The sequence below is a fragment of the Metarhizium robertsii genome, assembly GCF_000187425.2.
Source record: "Metarhizium robertsii ARSEF 23 chromosome Unknown MAA_Scf_7, whole genome shotgun sequence".
In the NCBI taxonomy this organism is placed as follows: Eukaryota; Fungi; Ascomycota; class Sordariomycetes; order Hypocreales; family Clavicipitaceae; genus Metarhizium; species Metarhizium robertsii.
The window spans coordinates 1,156,595-1,174,689 of NW_011942215.1; the positions used below are offsets into that span (position 1 = coordinate 1,156,595).

Consider the following 18,095-nt stretch of genomic DNA (forward strand, 5'->3'; position numbering starts at 1 on the left):
GCAAAACCGGTGTCGACTGTAGTGTTAGTTCGTGGGCGAGAACAACTGAATAGGAGTTGAAAGAGACGGCTTACTCGTGGAATTCCTGGATACATAATTAGCATCATATTTCGCACTGATCCCTCCGAGGTTATTGATACGTGCATTACTTGATCGGAGGCTTCAACATTGATACAAGCACGGCCATAGTCGGAACGATAGAGTAGCTCCTTGAGCATGGTGCACACAAGGCCGGGGAAATCTCTCTTCACTCATTCGAAGCCATCTTCATTGCGTATGCCCATTCTGGTTTCACTTTCATCCCCGAGTTCGTTGGGAACAATGTCTGGCCCAGGTACGTGGACATCGGGGCAGTGAGGTGCCGACAGCAGCTGTATTCTGAGCTGCTAGGTTGCCAATTTTGTAGACCTGTTCAAGAGAGGCTCTTGATCGTAACACAGCGTTTAGCTTTCACAACAGAGCCTACTGTTTATGATTATACTGAGCTAGAAGCTGCAGAAGTCGTTGCAATCTTTGCACCAGTACGGTCCCTGCCAGACTTCTTGGTTCATTCTTCCTCGACGGTCCCGGCAAACGCCGACGTTGTCGCCTATAAGAAAAGGTCGGCTCCTTTCCAAAAGCCAAAGCAAAATTCATCATGATAACCAAGATTCTTCTCCTTGGTTGCGCAGACCCTACCCCTTGAATGGCACAATAATTAGGGCCGATTTGTTGAGACTTGGGAGCGTCGAAACCTACCAGACGTTATTGACTCCATGGCTGCCATACGATGTCTGTTGTTTACCAGGACGGCTTTTTGCAAAAATGTCAAGCCAAAAGGTCACCAGTGATTCTGCTCGCAGCTGTGCAGTATCACATCCATGTGCTTTTGGGTCCAGGTGAGGAACATTGAAGCGTCCTACCGTCGATTTTCTTGGTTCAAGCACGTGCTCCACCTCGCACCTTCCCCCGCCAAGACAACTCGCCGCAACGTGCAATTTGACCCCCAACTTAACCGTAATCCCCTTCAATTGAAGAAATTCATAAGACCACAGTCTGGTGCGGAACCCCCATCTAAACCTCAAAACCTTGTCGTCTGTTTCTTGTGACCCCCCATCGAAATGCTGGGTCCTCTCGACTTCCATCAATGGCTTTCAGATTCTCGATTCAAAAAGGGGCAAACGTACGCACTGCTCTTGCGCCCCAAGTTGTACTTCAGATGAACCCATTTATAGGGTTCCAGGATTTGTCTGACTTTTGCCGACGGATCAACCTTGGCGAACAAGGGGATACTTGACGTTTACACTATCCGTCAACGAGGCACATCACCAGCTTTGGGCACTCGAATACCAATGTATTGACCTAGCCTCCGAAAGCGCCAACGTCCGGCACCACTGTTGAACAACTTGACTTGTCTGGTACAATCCCCGTCGACATCCCCAACATGACAGGTTTCATCTGCCGCTGGACTTGATAACTCTCATGCTCCGTAAAGAATGCTTTCTACTGGGCTCCCCCATAACTGAAGCCATCCGTGGAACCCAACCGTGATATTATGAACTCTGATTACACCCTCCAAGCGAATGTTCCGTCTCTCCAGCGCACATGGCCTTGCACTTGTTGGAGTACACTTTGTTGCCCGCACAGACTGGCGCATACTCCATGGTGCAAAAGCAGTTACGTCCTGCCTCTGCGTCTTCAACTACAAATCTCAGCGGGCTTGCCTCGCTATGTCTGTCAGGAATCTGATACTTACGGGAGTCCGAAGTAACGTTTCCAGGCTCTGCGGCTACGTCGCGAACGCTAAGGGGAGTAGCGAGGCCAACCTGCAACAGGGCTGCTGTGCTGAGAAGAACGAGGAGTGGATGGAACATGTTGAAATATTGAATCGAAGTGACCTGCCCGTGGACACAAGAACGACTATAGACACTGAGGTAGTATTGCGAAACGTCGGCGATTTGCGCGCAGACAAACATTGGGCTGGATGCCATGCGCACTCTTTATACACAGATACTAAAAGGACTCATGTCTCTGTCTAGGCGTAGCAATATGACAAGCTTGTGCCTGGCTCACTCGGTCAATTTGCTATGAGCACAGGCCTACATGAGCTGAATGCTGCAGGGTGCATTTCCCATTGTTTGATATATCAAAATAAGCCGTGCATTTCCAAGAGAGACAAAAAAGTATATGACGGTACGACATCATTGGTGAGATATTGCAAACCAACAGGGTCACAGGTAAGACATTTCGAACCAACAGCCGCAAGTCTAGCGGACAAAGGGCTTTCAACTCGACCAGTCAGCTCTGGAGCCAACCAGAAACACCATTATAATGAAAGTTTTTTTTTTCTCTTTTCGTGGCTAGTCGCCGATCTTTGCCGGTAGTCAAACACGATGCCTGGAGACAATGATAGATGAGTATTTTGTTGCCTATACGAGCTCGGGAAGAAAGTTGATTCCAAACTGTCTCGCGCAGCATCGTCATGTCTGCATAGGCATGCCCAGGGGATCTACAGGGCCCATTAAATAAACAGGCGGCTCATCCAAAAGGATGTAAATGACGCCTATTCAAGTTACACATCTTGCAAGGATAGCTCTTAAAGTCGTTGTATGCATCACAAATCGTTGCAAATGCAGTTGGTCAACACAAAGATTCGCATCAAGCCAGCTTCAAACCGCAACTCGTCGTATCCGCGGGGACAAGCTACGCCGGCAAGTATATAGTCATGTTTTTTTTTATTCTCCTATCAAACCGGGCACCATCTAGTCCGTTACAAGGTCTTTGAATTCTCATCAATCGTGACGCCAAACTGGGCCGTCGCCAAGCCATAACTCGTTGCCACGGCCTCACTCCCGTATACCCTCATCTCGCGCTCATACTCGTCCGTCAAGCCCTCCCTATACCCGCCAGCCTCGCCGAGCAGCCTCCCCAGCAGCGCCGAGTCCCTGACGGCGGTATTGGCACCAATGCCCCCGGCCGGCGTCATGGAGTGGACGGCGTCGCCTATCACCGTCACGCGCGGCTCGTTCCTCCACTCGGGCACGCCAGAGGGCGTGGAGCATGTGATTTTCCAAAAGGCGGCCTCGGAATCCTGCATCTGGTCAAACAGCGGCCTCAGCCGGGGGTGCCAGTCGCGCGTGAGCTCGCGGGCGATGCGGGCGGCGGGCTCGCCGATGAGCGAGTAGTCGTCGTTGGGGGCGGCGATGACGCCCGGCTGCGCGCCCATGGTCCAGCCAAAGCTCACGTCCGGGTCGTCCATGTCGCCGGCGCGCACGTTGGTGATGACGAAGACGCGCCCGCCGGGCCGGGTCTTGTCGACGACGCGCCACACGCCCTCGCCGAGCTGCTTGAAGGCCGTCGTCGGCGCCTGGCCGTGGATGCCGCGCGCCCCCGTGTCGTACACCTTGAGCCTGCCGCCCGACAGCTGCTTCGCGACCTTGGAGTTGATGCCCTCGCCGCCGATGAGCATGGCGCCCTCGTCCGACTTGGTGCCGTCGGCGAAGACGGCCCTCACCCCGGAGCCGGTGAGCTCGTACCCCGTCACGGCGTGCGACCACTTGATGTAGGGCTCGCAGCCCTCGAGGAACAGCCGCCGCATGTCGCCGCGCGCAATGCCCACGACCTTGCCGTCGCGCGAGTGCAGCGTCTCCTTGATCGTCTGCTCGGCCTTGGCGGCGGCCTCGTTGGCGGCAGGCCGCGTGTGTGCCGTGCCGTCGGCGGGCACAACTTCACCCGTCTTGGGGTCCAGCTCCGCGAAGCCGCCGCCGCCCGTCTTTCCGCAGGCGTCCCAGAACTTCTGGAAGGCCTCGGGCGTCAGCACGGATTCAATCGCGTCCAGGCCCTCGCTTGACAGCCGCAGCCGGTAGCCCTGGGCGCGGAACGAGAGGGAGCTGTCGCGCTCAAAGATTTGGAAGGGGATGTTGGACCGGAGGAGGGAGCGCGCGAGGAGCAGCGACGCCAGTCCGCCGCCTGAGATGAGGATCGGCTTGGCCATGGCTCCGTTGGGCTATGACAGTTTGGTGATGCGGTGTTGTAGTGGTGGCGGCGCGAGTATTGGGCGATGCGGTCTGGTTCCTTCAATGTGCGTCGCTAGGCTCATTTATGTGTCTGGCACATACTATTTTCATCATGGTGGCTTTGTTTAAGCTTTGGGCTTCGTCATGCACACCGCCATGACAAATGGGCGGATCTGCTTAGTCCCAGGATTTGAAATCGCATCTATATCTGACGTTTTTCTCGGCCGTATTTGCAGTTGCTGCTACGCTGACATAATAAGCGCGCGCGGCCCGTATCAACCCGCCATCACCACATGTGCAGTCTGGTTGCTTTTAATGCTCAGCTCACTTATGCGCCTTGGGGATACTTTTGCGTTCCTTCTTATTCCAACGTGTCTTTATTTCGGCTACGTGTAAAATAAAAAATAAAATAGAATAAGATCTAGCCCCAATTTTAGTTCCCCATGCGCCAATGCGATATGTACAATGCTCAACCTCGTTCTAATGGGACTTCTTGCCCTTCTTGGCTTTTTTGCTCGCCTTTTCGCCCAGGACCTCCTCGTACACTTCGGCCGCCGTCTGGCCTGCTTTGCGCTTCTGCTTTGACTTGACGCTCACGACGGGATTGGTCTTGCCGTCTTTGCTCGCGTTTCTGACTTGCTTTTCGGCATCTGCCCATGCGGGTGCGTCACCCTCAATTGCGTACCTAATCACGGTCTCGTATTAGTTGAGGAACTCATATGAATCATAACAACTGGTTGCAGCTTCTTACTGGTCGAGCGGCAAAGAGTCAATCAGCTCCCTCTGCTTTTGCCTCAAAGCCTTTAGTGCCTCATCGCCGCCTTCTTCCAATTCATCATCAAGCGACGTGGTCAAAGGTACGAAGCGGTCATCAACAATCTCGTCGTCGTGGGCGCTGCTGGCATTTTCTCTGGTGACGCCCAGATTACTGGCCCTGGGCAGCTCGGCCTCGACCGAGCTTGAGACCAAGGTACCGAAATGCGACGTCACCTTGCGGAGGATTTTGATAAACATGGCCAAAAGCTGTGAAGAAGGCATGTTGTTTAGCTCCTGAGCAAGTGTCTCGGTATCCTTATGCTGCAGGCCTATACCCAGCAAAATGCACTGCTGGACACTGGATAAGCTGATGCTCTTTTTCAACCTCCCAGTGAAGTACAGTGTGGCGATTATGGGCATCATGTCCAGAATGACGTGGTAGTCAAGCATGTTGTTCGCATAAGACTCGAGACGCTTCAGATCGAATGGCGAGAACTGTCTGTCCAGATCAGCCTTGACCAAGGCTTCGGCTTGGATAGAGTCCAACTTGGCCCCCATATTGGCGGACTCGTCCAAGCTGAGCGCAATCTGGGTATCAAAGGTGCGGAAGTTATACGAGAGCAGTGATAGGAATCTTTTGTGGAAGTCTCTTGAGAAAGCTCCAAGCCAGCTTCGATCATTGCTGTTCTCAAGAGGTCGCAACATCACGCAAGTGTGCTCGCCAGTGAGGTCGTTGGCAGTCTGTCGCAGATACACGGGAGAAAACGAAGATCGTTTCCAGAATTTGTGGAGGGCTTTTGTCAAGCCGTAGCTGACACCAATGTAATCGAGGGCTTCAGGCCGCTTCTCACGGAGCTTGGCGAACAAGGGAGGCATCTGTGACTGATCCCGGACAGCAATTACCTCGGATTGCAGAGAGCTCTTGGCCAGTTCCGCATCGGTAGCCCTATGGATCTTCTCATCCATGATTTGGTCGTCGTCCTCCGAGATGCTGGCAAAGCGTCCCTCATAGTAGTCTACGAGGAGCTCCAATGCCTTTGTACCGTAGCCCTTGGAGACGTACTCGGGGTTCGTCGCAATACGAACGACGCGGGCTCCAGAGAGAGACGCAAAATCCTCGTCCTGGAACTGTTGGCTAACGAGCCAGGGAATCAAATCACCATGAGGACGTTGGCCTCGGCTCAAGCTGTTCAGCACACTCTGTCTACTAATCTTGCCTTCTAACGCTACCTGAATCACACACAATGGTTCAGGCAACTTTCCAGTGGATTCGACATTAGGGGGCACCAAGACAAAAAGCTCGTGTGCCGGAGCGTCACTCATCAGTTGTAAATCATCAGGTGAGTTTTTGTAGTGACTGGCAACATAGAGAGCAACCATTTGTTGCAAGAATGCCTCTGAGACTGGGTGAAAGGAGAAGAGAGTATCTCTGTTGACAACCAGAAGCTCACACAGATTGGGATCAGGGTAGCCTTGGATATTGGATTTCATCTTGGGTAGCGTGGCGTCGAGACATAGCAGCTTATTCAGCCATTTTTCGACAGAATCGCCCTTGGCATATCTGATAGGCTCGGCAAGAGTAATCTCACGAAGTTTTCTAGTGGTCTGGAAGTCCTCAGTCTTGGAAGCCTTGCCAGTAGAGCGGTCTGCAATCTCAGTCTCCCCATTAGTCGCAGCTCCAAGCCGAGACTGCTCTCTTAGTTGCTTGATGAGCTTCAACGACAAAGATCGACCAGTGCCTTCGTAACCATTAATAGTAGATGCCATAAACACCAAATAGGGTCCCATGAGCTTCTTCACCAGGGGCAAGGGAATAGCAGCCGCTTCGTCAATAACTACCAGCTCAGCCTGTCCGAGAACGTGAGCATCCTGGGGCCGAATATACTGAATAGTCTGCCGGTGTTGTCTGTGGATGTTGACACGAACGATGGCCTTGTTAAAATCAGGGTTTGTGGATTGGATGATCGAGTAGTCTGCGTGGTCCGCGTAGCCCAAGGCATCGAAACCTTTGAAGACAAATTCGAACAAGGTCTTCAGGTTCTCTGGCGAAGGAGACGTGATGAAAATATTACTGTAGCCGTAGGCAACAGCGGCAGCCACAGCCACACCCATTGCCGCTGACTTTCCACGCCCTCTTGCCGCAGTTAGGGTGACGGTACTTCGTAGCGTCTTCTCGGCAATGGCCTCGGTAAAGGTCAGTAATGCCTTGGCCTGGTCAACAGTCCTGGCAAGCTTGATCAAACTGCCCACGGGCTGCTTCTCCTCATTCTCATCCTTGATATGTTCCAGCTCAATCTGCTGCTCAGTCTTGGTGTCATCCAAGTCTGGGGGAGGCAGAGCCGTAACGTCCTTGCCGCCAGAAATGGGCAAAACGTTCATTTCGTCATCTATAACCAAACAAGATTCGCAACGCCCAAGCGAGAGCAAAAATCGTTCGTTGAATCGAGCAACCACGTCGTCGTGGGCCTCCGTTCGATATCTGGAGTGGACGTCCATGGACAAGTTGTACAGCTGTCGCAAACTGTTCATTCCCTTAAGCAGCATAATCACCAAACCGCCGCCCTCGACTGTCTCAATCGTCTTGGCCAGAATATTCGGTGTCAAAGCCTCAAAGTCCTGCAAAATACACATGCCAAAAGTTTGACCAAGGATCTTGTCCGTCTCTTTATAGTAGGTGTATCTAATATTGTGGAGCGAAACGAAGAGTTCGAATGGGTCGCTGTCATTGACTTCTCGAATACCTCGCTTGATTTCCTTCTTTATTTTCTGCTCGCGCTTCTTTCGGTGGCTATATCATTGCAAGATTCTGTGAGCAAAGACGTTCAATTGAAATAACTGACCCAACAGATTCTCGTACCTAGTAAACCCAAGAAGCTTGTTCTTATAAGCCCACAGAACAGACTTGTTATGTTTGATATTGGCATTCGTCATGATATGGTGCAGATAGACAATCGTGTCTTTCGAGCGATCGCCAACCACAACGAAGAAACTTCTCTTCTTTTCCTGCATGCCATTGCTAATCAGCGCCTTGATGCGCGAATCCCTACAAATTTGGGTTAGCAACAATTTTGATATGTACAGCGTCCATGCTCAAGGCACATACAATTGCTTGCGCTCCTGCTTGGCCTCCATCTTGACTAATTCAGCCAGGGCCGTGGAATGTGAGTGAAAGGTGCACACGACTTCTTTCCTCTGCCAACGAGTAGCGGGACCATGTTTAAAATTCCAAAAGTTTGGGCGGCAGCGTGCATTCTGCCAAAGGCGGTGAGACGAAGAAGGACTGGTGGCCCACCTCCAAACTCATGCCGCTCTATTTTACATGTCGCACCAGTGGCAAGGTTTGGGAGCTAACCTCATATTGGACATTTCGTATCTAAGATTTGTAGGCTCTAGTAATACAACAGGAAATACACTTCGGGCAAGGCCGTCTACAAGCGGCGGCCGAATCACCGAACAGGCAGGCGCGTTCTCTCGGTTCTGACAAGGGCCGTGGCAAGCATGAAGGATGCGCAAATGCAAATCATTATTGCTACCTGCGCAGTGTCTATCACAGAAGAAATGTCGATAATGCGCAAATGCCCAAATCTAGTTGACAAAACCATCAACTGCTATGCCAGACACCTCCAACGACCCACCCATTAAATGCAACACGGACATGAAAAGAGAAAAAAAGGGTCAGACCCGTGACTATATACAGCATGAAAGCGCCTACGTCCTATCCAACTTTCGGCGGAGATTTCGAGTGCGCTTCATGAGCTTCTTATACTTCTTCTTCTTCATCTTGAGCTTTCGTTGCCTCTTGACACTTATGGCGTACATGTCACGACGCCCCCGGACTCCGTCGGCTCGGAGTTGTCGCTGGGCCATGCGTGCCAAAAAGGTGCGCGGCTGCGCATCATTGACAATGCGAGGGCTGTGCGCGACAATTCGAATCTGACCGTCGGGTTCAGTAGACTCCTCAATAGTGAACATGGCCTTGTAGACGCGGTGATGCGGTTCTTCTTCCACAGCTTCGGCTTCGGCGGTAAGACCCTCACCCTCAGCAGCAGACTCAGCCTGGGGCAGAGGTGGGGGGCAGAACGGCAAGAAGTCGCCAGACATAGTATCAACCTGGAGGTAGACGCTGGACTCGCTGCCATCTGGGTTTCGGACTTCAAGCTTGTGAAGGCCATTGCCCATTCCTTGGTCCTCATGACCACCAATCGTCAACTGCGCCACGGGACCCTCTAACTGGTCGATAGTATTAGATATCGTGGACATGGTGTCGGACGTTCTGTTTGCCTTTGTTCGGGGGGTGAAAATGGAGGCAAAATGCTCGTCGGTTACGGCTCGCGGCATGGTCTGAGTAATAGAAATGGGGCGATGTAGCGAAAAGAAACTCGATAGGCCAAGAGCTGCAGGTCAAGCGTCAGTAAAATACCATTGGAGAAACCAGACTCTTGCCAAAAACGCTTACCTTCTTGGGACATGTGGTGAGTGCTAGGGACACTTGGGAGTTTTTTGAACGAGGCACCCTTTTCAGAGGCAACCTTGCTCTTTCGTTTCCTTTTCTCGGTGTTCGTCTTGCCTTCGTTTCGTGAGGTGCCAGAGGCCGCAACAGACTGACCAGTAGAGATATCGCTAGAGCCATTATCGGATTTCGAGGGTTTGGAGGACGAGTAGCGGCGTTGATGGCCGCGAACAAAGACCGGAACCGTGGTGGCGGCAGCTCGAGCAGTTGAAGCCAGCGACGAGGCCAGCCCCGTCTGAGGAGCGGAGGAGACGACGCGCCGGACCGATGAGGGAAACATGGCCGTAACCAGGTGTTATGAGGAAGAAAATCGAGGAGGGGAGGGGGTTGATGCCCTTGGGCGTCAGGGTTGAGTTCCTGGTGATGTCGATTTGAGGTGTGTATCAAAGCCAGCCGCTGGCCGTCGGTCGGTAAAACACTCGCGAGGCCCGGGCAGAGTGGGCGGCCTTAGGCAGCGATAACGGATGGAATTGGTGTGATCAATTGATCGGTCTGGCTGCGCCTGCCACCTGACCGCTCCCCGACTCCAACACAACAGGCCAGGTGCTCGGCCCCACTCATGAATGATTGACACGTTTGGTCGATATCGGCTTCGTCGTTCCAGATGTCCTTTGATGCTCATCAAGCACTAGCAAAGAGGTCATAGCACACTGATAAAATCAAAAAAGCCCAGTATGATGCTGGATTGTATTGCAACGCGAGAGAGAACGTACTCGTCAAGTCTTTCTCGACAGTATTCCACAACGAATTGACTTCCTTGGCCAGATTCAACTGCAGATCATATGTACATAGTTACGGTGTAGTGCTACCCACCAGACTTATCTGCTGTGCATCATGGCCACTGGTATGTCCGCATGACGTGCTTTTTGTCTGCAAATCTGGTCCCAGAAGTCGGTTACCCCTGGACCCCAAGACACTAACAACTCACGCAGTCCAGTCAACAAACAGATATCTGTTTCGCCAAGGAATATAGTGAGACCACTGCCCGTATTCGTGACAGAATCATACGGCAAGAATTACACAGAAGGGGCTAAATGGAGCTTCGTCTCGTGGTGCTGGAGAGAGCGTCCCCCACCTGCTCTGTTATGAAGACAAAATATATATAGTCTATACGCGGTCTAGATGGTGTAGAGAGACGAAAGAGAAAGAAAAAAGTCAAATAAAGAGCCCGCGCACCATTTCTGACTCCTTGTTCCCGACCCTTTCTATATATCTGCCATATCCAGAACGAATTTCTCCCCTCAATCGCTGGTAGAAAAAAGAACAGGGAGAATAAAAGCGACAAAATGAAGCAAATGCAGCACTATGTGGGTGGAAGCCATTCAGACAGCATCGTGGACAAGCTCGACACCAAAACGTCCAGTCTGTATTCCCTCGCCCCAGTCCCAAACATTCTCAAGCCAGTGCTCTACTGGCTGTTGACCCAGCTGAGGTAGCTGTTCCAGCCGATGGAGACAATATTGGCAAACAAGACTCTGTGTTGGAGCGGCAGGAACGTGAAGTTGATGGTCTGAACAAACGGCCACACCATCCAGTTTGTCTTCAAGGCCGGCCACCAGGTCTTCTCGAGGCGCTCTTTGGCGCTGGCGCCCTCCATGGTGGCCATACTGCTAAGGAACACACCAATCATGACGGGAGCGAACAAGCTCTGGTCACAGGCAACACGGGCAAGAGTCTCGACTCTGGGGTTTCTGAAGCGGATGTTGCGCGCCAGGAATCCAAACCAGGTGGTTGCAACGGGGCCAAAGACGCCTTGAACCCTGGATTAGTTTGACGGTCTTGCGAGCAAAAGACGGATGCATCACGTCGATGAAGGATAAACTGGGAACTCACATCCACCGTACAGCGCCATGCGTCCCGTACGGGTAAAGTCATGGCCCTTGATGCCCTTCTTCTCGACCAACTGCTGAGCAGTGATGTCGCCAGTTGCAAATAGCACGGCCGTCGTCACGCTCTGAGTGAGCAGGGGGCGAGCAGCCAATCTGGCATTGTACCTGATACCAAGGTCAGCTTCGGGGTGAGCTCAATAACGCTGGAAGAGTGAGACCATCTCATCACATCCTATATCGAGGAAGGGGGAAACTCACCACCGAAGCAGCGAAACAACCATTTTTGCGGGTGTGCAACGTCGCAATCAAGCACGCGAGATTTGGATTATTGGGCTCAAGTTCAGGAACAAGCAAATTGTCCCGAACGCCTCCAAACTCAAATTTGCGGCAAATGGTGGTGGTTGGTGAAAAATGCCCAGTCGCCACAAAGAACTGAAGAAGAATGGGCGGTCGTGAACGTGGTTGCGACCAGGTAAGAGGATTGTAGATTGAAAAGGGGGCAGAGACGACGCAGACCTCTTGGGCATATAATGAACGAAAAACAAGAAGAAGAAGAAAATAGTTGCAATTGGTATCTAGGGGCAAGAAAAAATCTCAAGGCAAGAAGGGAGCGTGGACTTGGGCAAGCAATGTTCGCGGGCTGCAAAGGAGTGGTGGCATCTGGCACAACACGGCGCAACACTGGACACTGACCGACTGCAATGCAGCTGAGCACTGACTGGAAATGCTTGATCTGGGGCTTTTCTGGGGGTAAATTTCGCCAAAACCGGCGGCGCAGGTAGTAGTTACAAATGTAAACTAATCGACATGTCAATTGGAACCCCGTCGACGTTTGATTGAAGCCTGGCCCCCTGGCCCTGGTGCCTGGCCACAGCCCAGCTTGAGTGCTGTCGGCCGCTACCTTTAGCCGCCACGCTGCCCAGGGGGGCACGCGGTTGGGCCCTGTGCCTGATGTTACACCCTCAAGTGCTCCGTCCAAGTGGCCATGTGATCACGCATGTTTTTTACCGCCATGAATTCCGCTCCTTTGTTCATACCGGAGCAACACTGACTAATTAATGTTATGCACATCAACTTCAAGGTTGCTCACTCGCGTCTTTTCCTGCTGCATCAATGCCGCCAACCCGATTCTCGCTGTGCGGAGCAGTACATCTGCTCCTAGGCCTTGCTTCCCAAGCGCTTTCGACAGCTTTATCAAGTGCAGGGTCGCTATAGGCAATCAATCTTTATGCTCCATCCTATTCCATGCACGAAAAGACGAGAGGCACTTTGTCGATTCAGGAAGCATCCGAACAAGGCCAGCCAGCGCATCAGCGCCATCACCCCGCAAGTAACGCGAGCCTGGATCCATGGGCCGAGAATCATGACGAAGCCTCGTCTTGCCCCCATGTCGGTGTTCGTGAACGAATGCGGCATGTTTGTCACGTCCCAGCGCCCCATATCAAAGTAGCTCATGTAGAGAGAGTTGATGATCACCACTCCATGCCGCCAGCGTGTTGCCTGCTTGCCCGCTGCCCTAGTTGCCGTCTCCTTCTCCCGAGCCATACGGCTTCTGCCTAGCTCCTTCCATTGCAAAACTCCTTTGTCCTGCGTCCAACTCGTAACCTCTCGTAACCGACTTAAGGACACAACCCACACATTGCACAAGGCATATTACGCGTCCCGTCTCCAACATCGTCCCCCAACCAACACCACCACCTTCAACCGTGTCGCACAGCACCGTTCGCATGGGGGCTACCAGCTCGTCTATTGGCCCGACCAGTATCAGCATACATCTAAGTAGGTACTAAGTTACTATGTACGTACTCCGTAACTTAGAAGAACTACCCCATGTCCGTACCTAAGTAGGTATCTACTGGCATGGTGGTCACCTAGCAGGGGGCGTGTTATAACCATTCTATCTGCCTGAAGGAGAGGAGTTTCATCAACGACGACGACGCATTAAAAAAGGAGTTCAAGCACCTGCCCCTTATCACACTTCGCCGTATAAATCAAATCGCCATCCAGCACCGTCTTCTCATGCCTCAAGCGCCTACCTCATCATTTTGAACCTCACCCAAGCACAGTAGCCAAGGCGACAGACACCATGGCATCTACAACATGCTCAGCCACTAGCCCTCTGCGCATTCTCGCCGCACTTCTCTTCATCCCGGCATTTCCTCTGTGTCTCGTCCATGGCATTCTTAAGCACCATCCCGTTCCGGCTTTGGGTCTCCTGCCACAGTTCTTTTCTATTGTAGCTGCTGCTGTTGTATTAGGTTTCCATCGCAAGAGTGATGACGAAAATGGCGAGCACAGCGTTGAAGGAACCGACCAGCCCCCACGTGAGTATACCCTTCGGGATATCATTGTCCATCCGGTAGCCGTGTTCTGCTATGACGTAGCCCTAGCGTCTGGCTATATGATTGTCTTGGTGTTCACTTGGATTACGACGGAGGGCCCCTCGGGGCTCAGCATGTTGGCTGCGTATGCTACAATCCCGCTACTGGCAAGCTTGTAAGTCATTTACAATGAGCTGTTGTTCTACCCCAGCGCGCTAACTCTAGACATGGAAGCCTAATCCACTTGTTTCTCGCCCTCCAAGCCGTCTATCATGGACTGGCCATTCACAGCCTCGTCCAATGGGTCGCCTGGCGTGCTGTGCCTCCAAACTGCCCCAACTGCAATGTTCGCCTGCGCACGTCATTCCCCGATTTCCCGTGGCTCAAGTACTTCCGGGCCCGTAGAGACGGGTACGCCGCCATCCCTGCTATGGAAGAGGATCGGTATCGCGACGACGCTGACGAAGAGAACGGTATCGCTCCGCGGGAGCCTGAAGCTGTTGACATCATTTCCAAAAATCGCAAAGGGAAGGGGACGGACTTTGGGGATGACTCCACTTGGGAAGACTAAGCGTCATTTTTTTATTTTTTTGATGGAAAAAGTATCGTGAATCGCAATTGGAAGTATTGTCGAAGTCGGGGTCGGTATTGCCATATTGCTATTGGTTGGTGTTTGGTGTCGATGGTCCCCGTCATTCCTCAAGTCTGTGCTTATATTGATATAGCGTCAAGTTGTAGCTGTCTTTGACACTTTCCCCAAAATACACTCTATTCCCCCGTCCTTTTATACAAATACCTGTCCCATGCATTCTATGTGTACCCAGCCGTTTTTATACCTCCGTCTCAATACCCGGCTGCTTGCTATGATGGTCAAAGAACCCAGACACGCTCTCTTCCACCTTTCCTATCTTGTGCTTCATCCATCTCGCCGTCCTCGGAACCTAGGCTCATTAGCATTGTTACGACTAAAGAGTTCACAACCTGGGGGTAGAGATGATCATGTCTCACCTTCCACTGCATCAAGCCCCGATGCTGCCTATGGAGCGCCTTGTCCCGCCGCTTGTAATCCCTCAACTGGTCCATCAGGCCCTGCTTATGCTGTGCACTCCCATCAGGCAATTCCTCCTTTACTTCATCCGACGAACTGTCGCTGTCGCTGGAAGCTTCCTCGTCTACTATACCCGCTTCTCTTTCAATCTTGTCCAGGTCGAGATTGTCCCGGGCCGTGTCAATCACCTCGACCACATCGCGGGTATGTTGATTTCGACTTGCCCAGCGGGAATGAGCAATGCCCTTTGCATGGAGGGGGAAAAAGACGTTAGTGGTATTATTCGCGAGAAGCAGCAAACGAGAAAAAAAAGAGGGAGGTTAGTTTACCATTCCGGACAAGAAAGTCAGTTTAACTTTCAGAGTGCCCAGTTTTTCACCACAGTCTCCTAAACAATTCGCAGTTGCGCGCTCGTAATCACCCTTCCAGATGGGGAGTTCAAGATGTTGTTCCTCTTCATCGGGGATATCCTTGAGCCAGAGGACGCAGAATGCAGAGACTTTGTCCCCCAGGAAGCGCTTGTCTCGAAACTCAACGGCCATGCAGCTGCTATAGCGCTTCTTGACGGCCAAATGGAGGTCCTGCTCCTTTTTGGACGTCCATTTGCCGCTGCTTCCTATAGGTCGCATTTTGCCCATGCTAATGTCTGTCTTGAGCTTAAGTTTACACGACTTCAGCTCGGGCTGGCAATTTTCGCTGACGGCAATTGGATGTACATCAACGGTGCCATATTGCCAGCCCAAGAGGTTAGAGGGAGCTTGGAGTCGGACGCTGCGCCAGACCATGGATAGTCTGATGCGGCCACGACCGACACCACCACTTAAGGGGTACCATCCCATGATTTGGGAGCGGTCCTTGAAAAGCTCCGCGAGGGGAAGATGAACAATCCCCAGAAGGGGATTGTCTTCGTGGAGTCTTGCATCCCGGACGGAGACAAATACCTCGCTATCTCTCCAGTCTCTAATGAAACGCTCGCATCCAGCATTGAAGAAGGGCTTTGCATTTTGTGGTTTCGTTCGCGTCTTGAATGTCTTGCTGTGGTTGATTATGACGGTGCAGTAAGAGCTGGGCAGCCCATCACCCTCTTCTTCTTCATCACTCTCCTCGTCATAATCTTCAGGCTGACGCTTGTTCAGTCTTTCGACTTCAAGACCAGTGATGTTGTGGATTTGAATGCTGAATAAACCGCTGGGATAGTCATCTGGTGGAGGCGCCGAACATATCATGGCATCCGTTTGTGTCTTCGTCTCCTGGATAATTTGCTGTTCTAATTCTTCCTCGTCACGCACTTTGATGCCTTCTTTGATCATAAATTCGCGAAGTTTTCGCTCGCAAGTTTCGTCTACCTTTTCTTTGAGCTGTTCCATCGATCGAATTTTGGGATCATGGGTTTGCTTGTCAAACTGGCCTTGCTGAATTCGGGCCTTGGGGAAGTAGCCCACGCTCCATTCGAGCTTTCCGGGCATGTTATCGCCAGCCTTGAGAGCACGGAATCCGTCGGTTCGATGCCAAATCTTTCCTCTCGATTCCGGACTTTTCATTAGCTCCTTCAAGCTAACTTCAATTCGTCCCAGATCATCGTCCGCCGTAAACCTGTCCGAATCCCATAGTTGAACACGGAGTCTCTCGTCAATATTCACCTCCTCCGGGGTGACGAGGACAAAGCATGTTTCGTCCCAGCAAGGTTCCATTTCACATTTCAAAATACGCGTACTCCAGAGAACCTTGCCGAACTTGGCCCACCCAACCGACACATAAGGATCGGAACTCGCCTCTCGGATAAGGGGTATTGCCGAGTCTCCCATTTTGAAATCATATCCGCGTTTGATATGTATCATTAGAACTCCAGTCGAGACCGTGTCCTTCTTGAAATCATCACCCGCCAGGATATCCTTCAAGTCCAAGGTCAGGCTCTTTGGCGCGACATACTCGGCCACAGCAGCATCAATGGCACTCTGCACAAAGTTGCTAATGAGTGGAATATCCATGATGTTGAGACCACGACGACTCAATGGAACACACCGCACGTCGACTTTCGGTTGTCCCATGAAGGTAACTGTACAAAGCGAAAAGAATGGCGGATCCGGACACAGCTGTAGACGCATCCTCATTGTTCCGATAATACCAAGCAAATCTACCCAGACGGGTATCTTGATGTTTCCGGGTAAGTAGAATGCCACGTAGAGATGCATGTCCTTGGTTCTGTCCTTGAGGCTTCGCGAGCTGGACCGAGTTCGATATGCAAACGTCACTTCCAAATTGACGAAATCGCCTTCTTCACCCTCCATTCCCTCGGCGACAGCTTCAACCTTTGACAAGGTCTTGGGATCGCCAAGTTCGCCAGGTTTCTTGAACGCCGGTGTTTGGCTGCCGTTATTCCCCTCAGAATCGTCGGGCGACGTGAGCTTGCCACTCGTAGTTACAGACTTGCTAGCGGCCCCCGTCGGCAGCCATTGAATGCCCAGTATTCGAATAGATTCACTCCCCTGGCCAATATCCTCGACGCTCACCATCCGAACCAGCTTGGGGAGGGAGGCTTGCATGACATCTTCGAGAGTATCCGACAGGCTGAGAAAAAGGTCTGGATTTATCAGCGGCCAAACAGCACCCAACACAGAATTGAGCCATATGGTTGTCTCAGTCTCGTGCTTGCTGGTGTCTTTGGCGAGCTGCTGGCGGTGAGCATCCCAAACCTCATCTTGGAAGATGTTGTTGATTTTGCGAGTGGTATAGTCTCGTACTCCAGCAATCACTGCTGCGGCAGCGCCGGATACTAGTAGGATAGAGAGCATCCACAACTTGTTGCTGCCACTATCAGCTTCGGAGCCAGGCGCTATTTGTTTTCGTTCATGGGAGAACGCTCCCAGAAAGAAGGCAGACAGAACGACAACCGCAAGCCCCGCAAGACCAAACGTCAGCCCTCGATTGTTGATTGCCATAATGTTTTGATTCAATAAATCGAAATCGGGAGGCGGGAATCTGCGGTTAATTCTCTCGTGAACTTGTTGGAGGTGTCGAGTCTGACTTTGCCAGTGCTCAGCAGAATCACGTTTTAAACTCAAATCCGTGGCAGATCGCTTCTCGGATTTAAAAGCGGCATGACCCAGGACTGTTTCCTTGAGTGCCTCGTCTGTGAAATCGTGGATAGTGACGGGGAGGTGAGTAACGGGATCCGTCACCTCCCGCTCGGCCCTTTCCTTCCGCCTGAGCTTCAACTCTTTTCTCCTTTGTTTTACATCGGTCGAGGCCGGGTCAACCTGGGAGGTATCTTCGGGGATGGCGACGTGATTGTCCTCATCTTGTTTGGCGTCGTCCTCGCGAGAGGGGCAGGGCGAAGGTTCATGCTTCGCCTCATCGGCAGCCGTGACGACAGGGGGCTCTGCGGCGATATTCTCATCTGAGTCACTTCGCATGGACTCTTGTTGTCTGGCAGCCTTCTCTTCGCGGTACCTGGAGATTGTAGGCACAGGTCTGCGAGCGCTGTATGGTGCCTGGTACCGGCGGACATCATCATGTTCGTCCGTGGCCAGAGGCATCATGACGGTGGCCCTGCGGAGTAAAGCCCTGGCGGCGCGGCTGCGGTGAGACCATGGGTATGAAATCAAGATGACAATTCCAGCAGGCCGTGAATGCGAC

General features: G+C 52.1%; 7 protein-coding genes across 7 annotated transcripts; 1 reads left to right on the forward strand and 6 right to left on the reverse strand.

Annotated features, from left to right (window-relative positions):
* Window positions 1-1,532: 1,532 nt before the first annotated feature.
* On the reverse strand, window positions 1,533-1,853 carry MAA_00626 (Proteinase inhibitor I1, Kazal; the record flags this gene model as incomplete). The annotated part of the gene is made up of 2 exons (XM_007818624.2): window positions 1,533-1,681; window positions 1,736-1,853. The coding sequence occupies 2 exons, from the start codon at window positions 1,851-1,853 to the stop codon at window positions 1,533-1,535; spliced, it is 267 nt and encodes an 88-aa protein (XP_007816815.2).
* Window positions 1,854-2,749: 896 nt separating this feature from the next.
* MAA_00625 (Aromatic-ring hydroxylase-like protein) lies at window positions 2,750-3,973 on the reverse strand (the record flags this gene model as incomplete). Its single annotated transcript, XM_007818623.1, has 1 exon — window positions 2,750-3,973. The coding sequence occupies one exon, from the start codon at window positions 3,971-3,973 to the stop codon at window positions 2,750-2,752; it is 1,224 nt and encodes a 407-aa protein (XP_007816814.1).
* A 502-nt stretch (window positions 3,974-4,475) lies between these two features.
* Window positions 4,476-7,883, reverse strand: MAA_00624 (ATPase domain-containing protein; the record flags this gene model as incomplete). Its single annotated transcript, XM_007818622.1, has 4 exons — window positions 4,476-4,680; window positions 4,747-7,539; window positions 7,609-7,794; window positions 7,855-7,883. The coding sequence occupies 4 exons, from the start codon at window positions 7,881-7,883 to the stop codon at window positions 4,476-4,478; spliced, it is 3,213 nt and encodes a 1,070-aa protein (XP_007816813.1).
* Window positions 7,884-8,459: 576 nt separating this feature from the next.
* Window positions 8,460-9,541, reverse strand: MAA_00623 (duf1713 domain containing protein; the record flags this gene model as incomplete). The annotated part of the gene is made up of 2 exons (XM_007818621.1): window positions 8,460-9,145; window positions 9,208-9,541. 2 exons carry the CDS (start codon window positions 9,539-9,541, stop codon window positions 8,460-8,462), a joined length of 1,020 nt encoding a protein of 339 aa, XP_007816812.1.
* Window positions 9,542-10,669: 1,128 nt separating this feature from the next.
* On the reverse strand, window positions 10,670-11,371 carry MAA_00622 (Mpv17/PMP22; the record flags this gene model as incomplete). Its single annotated transcript, XM_007818620.1, has 3 exons — window positions 10,670-11,013; window positions 11,095-11,255; window positions 11,349-11,371. 3 exons carry the CDS (start codon window positions 11,369-11,371, stop codon window positions 10,670-10,672), a joined length of 528 nt encoding a protein of 175 aa, XP_007816811.1.
* Window positions 11,372-13,176: 1,805 nt separating this feature from the next.
* On the forward strand, window positions 13,177-13,982 carry MAA_00621 (proteinrelated to nucleosome binding protein; the record flags this gene model as incomplete). The annotated part of the gene is made up of 2 exons (XM_007818619.2): window positions 13,177-13,586; window positions 13,637-13,982. 2 exons carry the CDS (start codon window positions 13,177-13,179, stop codon window positions 13,980-13,982), a joined length of 756 nt encoding a protein of 251 aa, XP_007816810.2.
* A 299-nt stretch (window positions 13,983-14,281) lies between these two features.
* On the reverse strand, window positions 14,282-17,995 carry MAA_00620 (meiotically up-regulated protein; the record flags this gene model as incomplete). Its single annotated transcript, XM_007818618.2, has 2 exons — window positions 14,282-14,704; window positions 14,789-17,995. 2 exons carry the CDS (start codon window positions 17,993-17,995, stop codon window positions 14,282-14,284), a joined length of 3,630 nt encoding a protein of 1,209 aa, XP_007816809.2.
* Window positions 17,996-18,095: the final 100 nt, after the last annotated feature.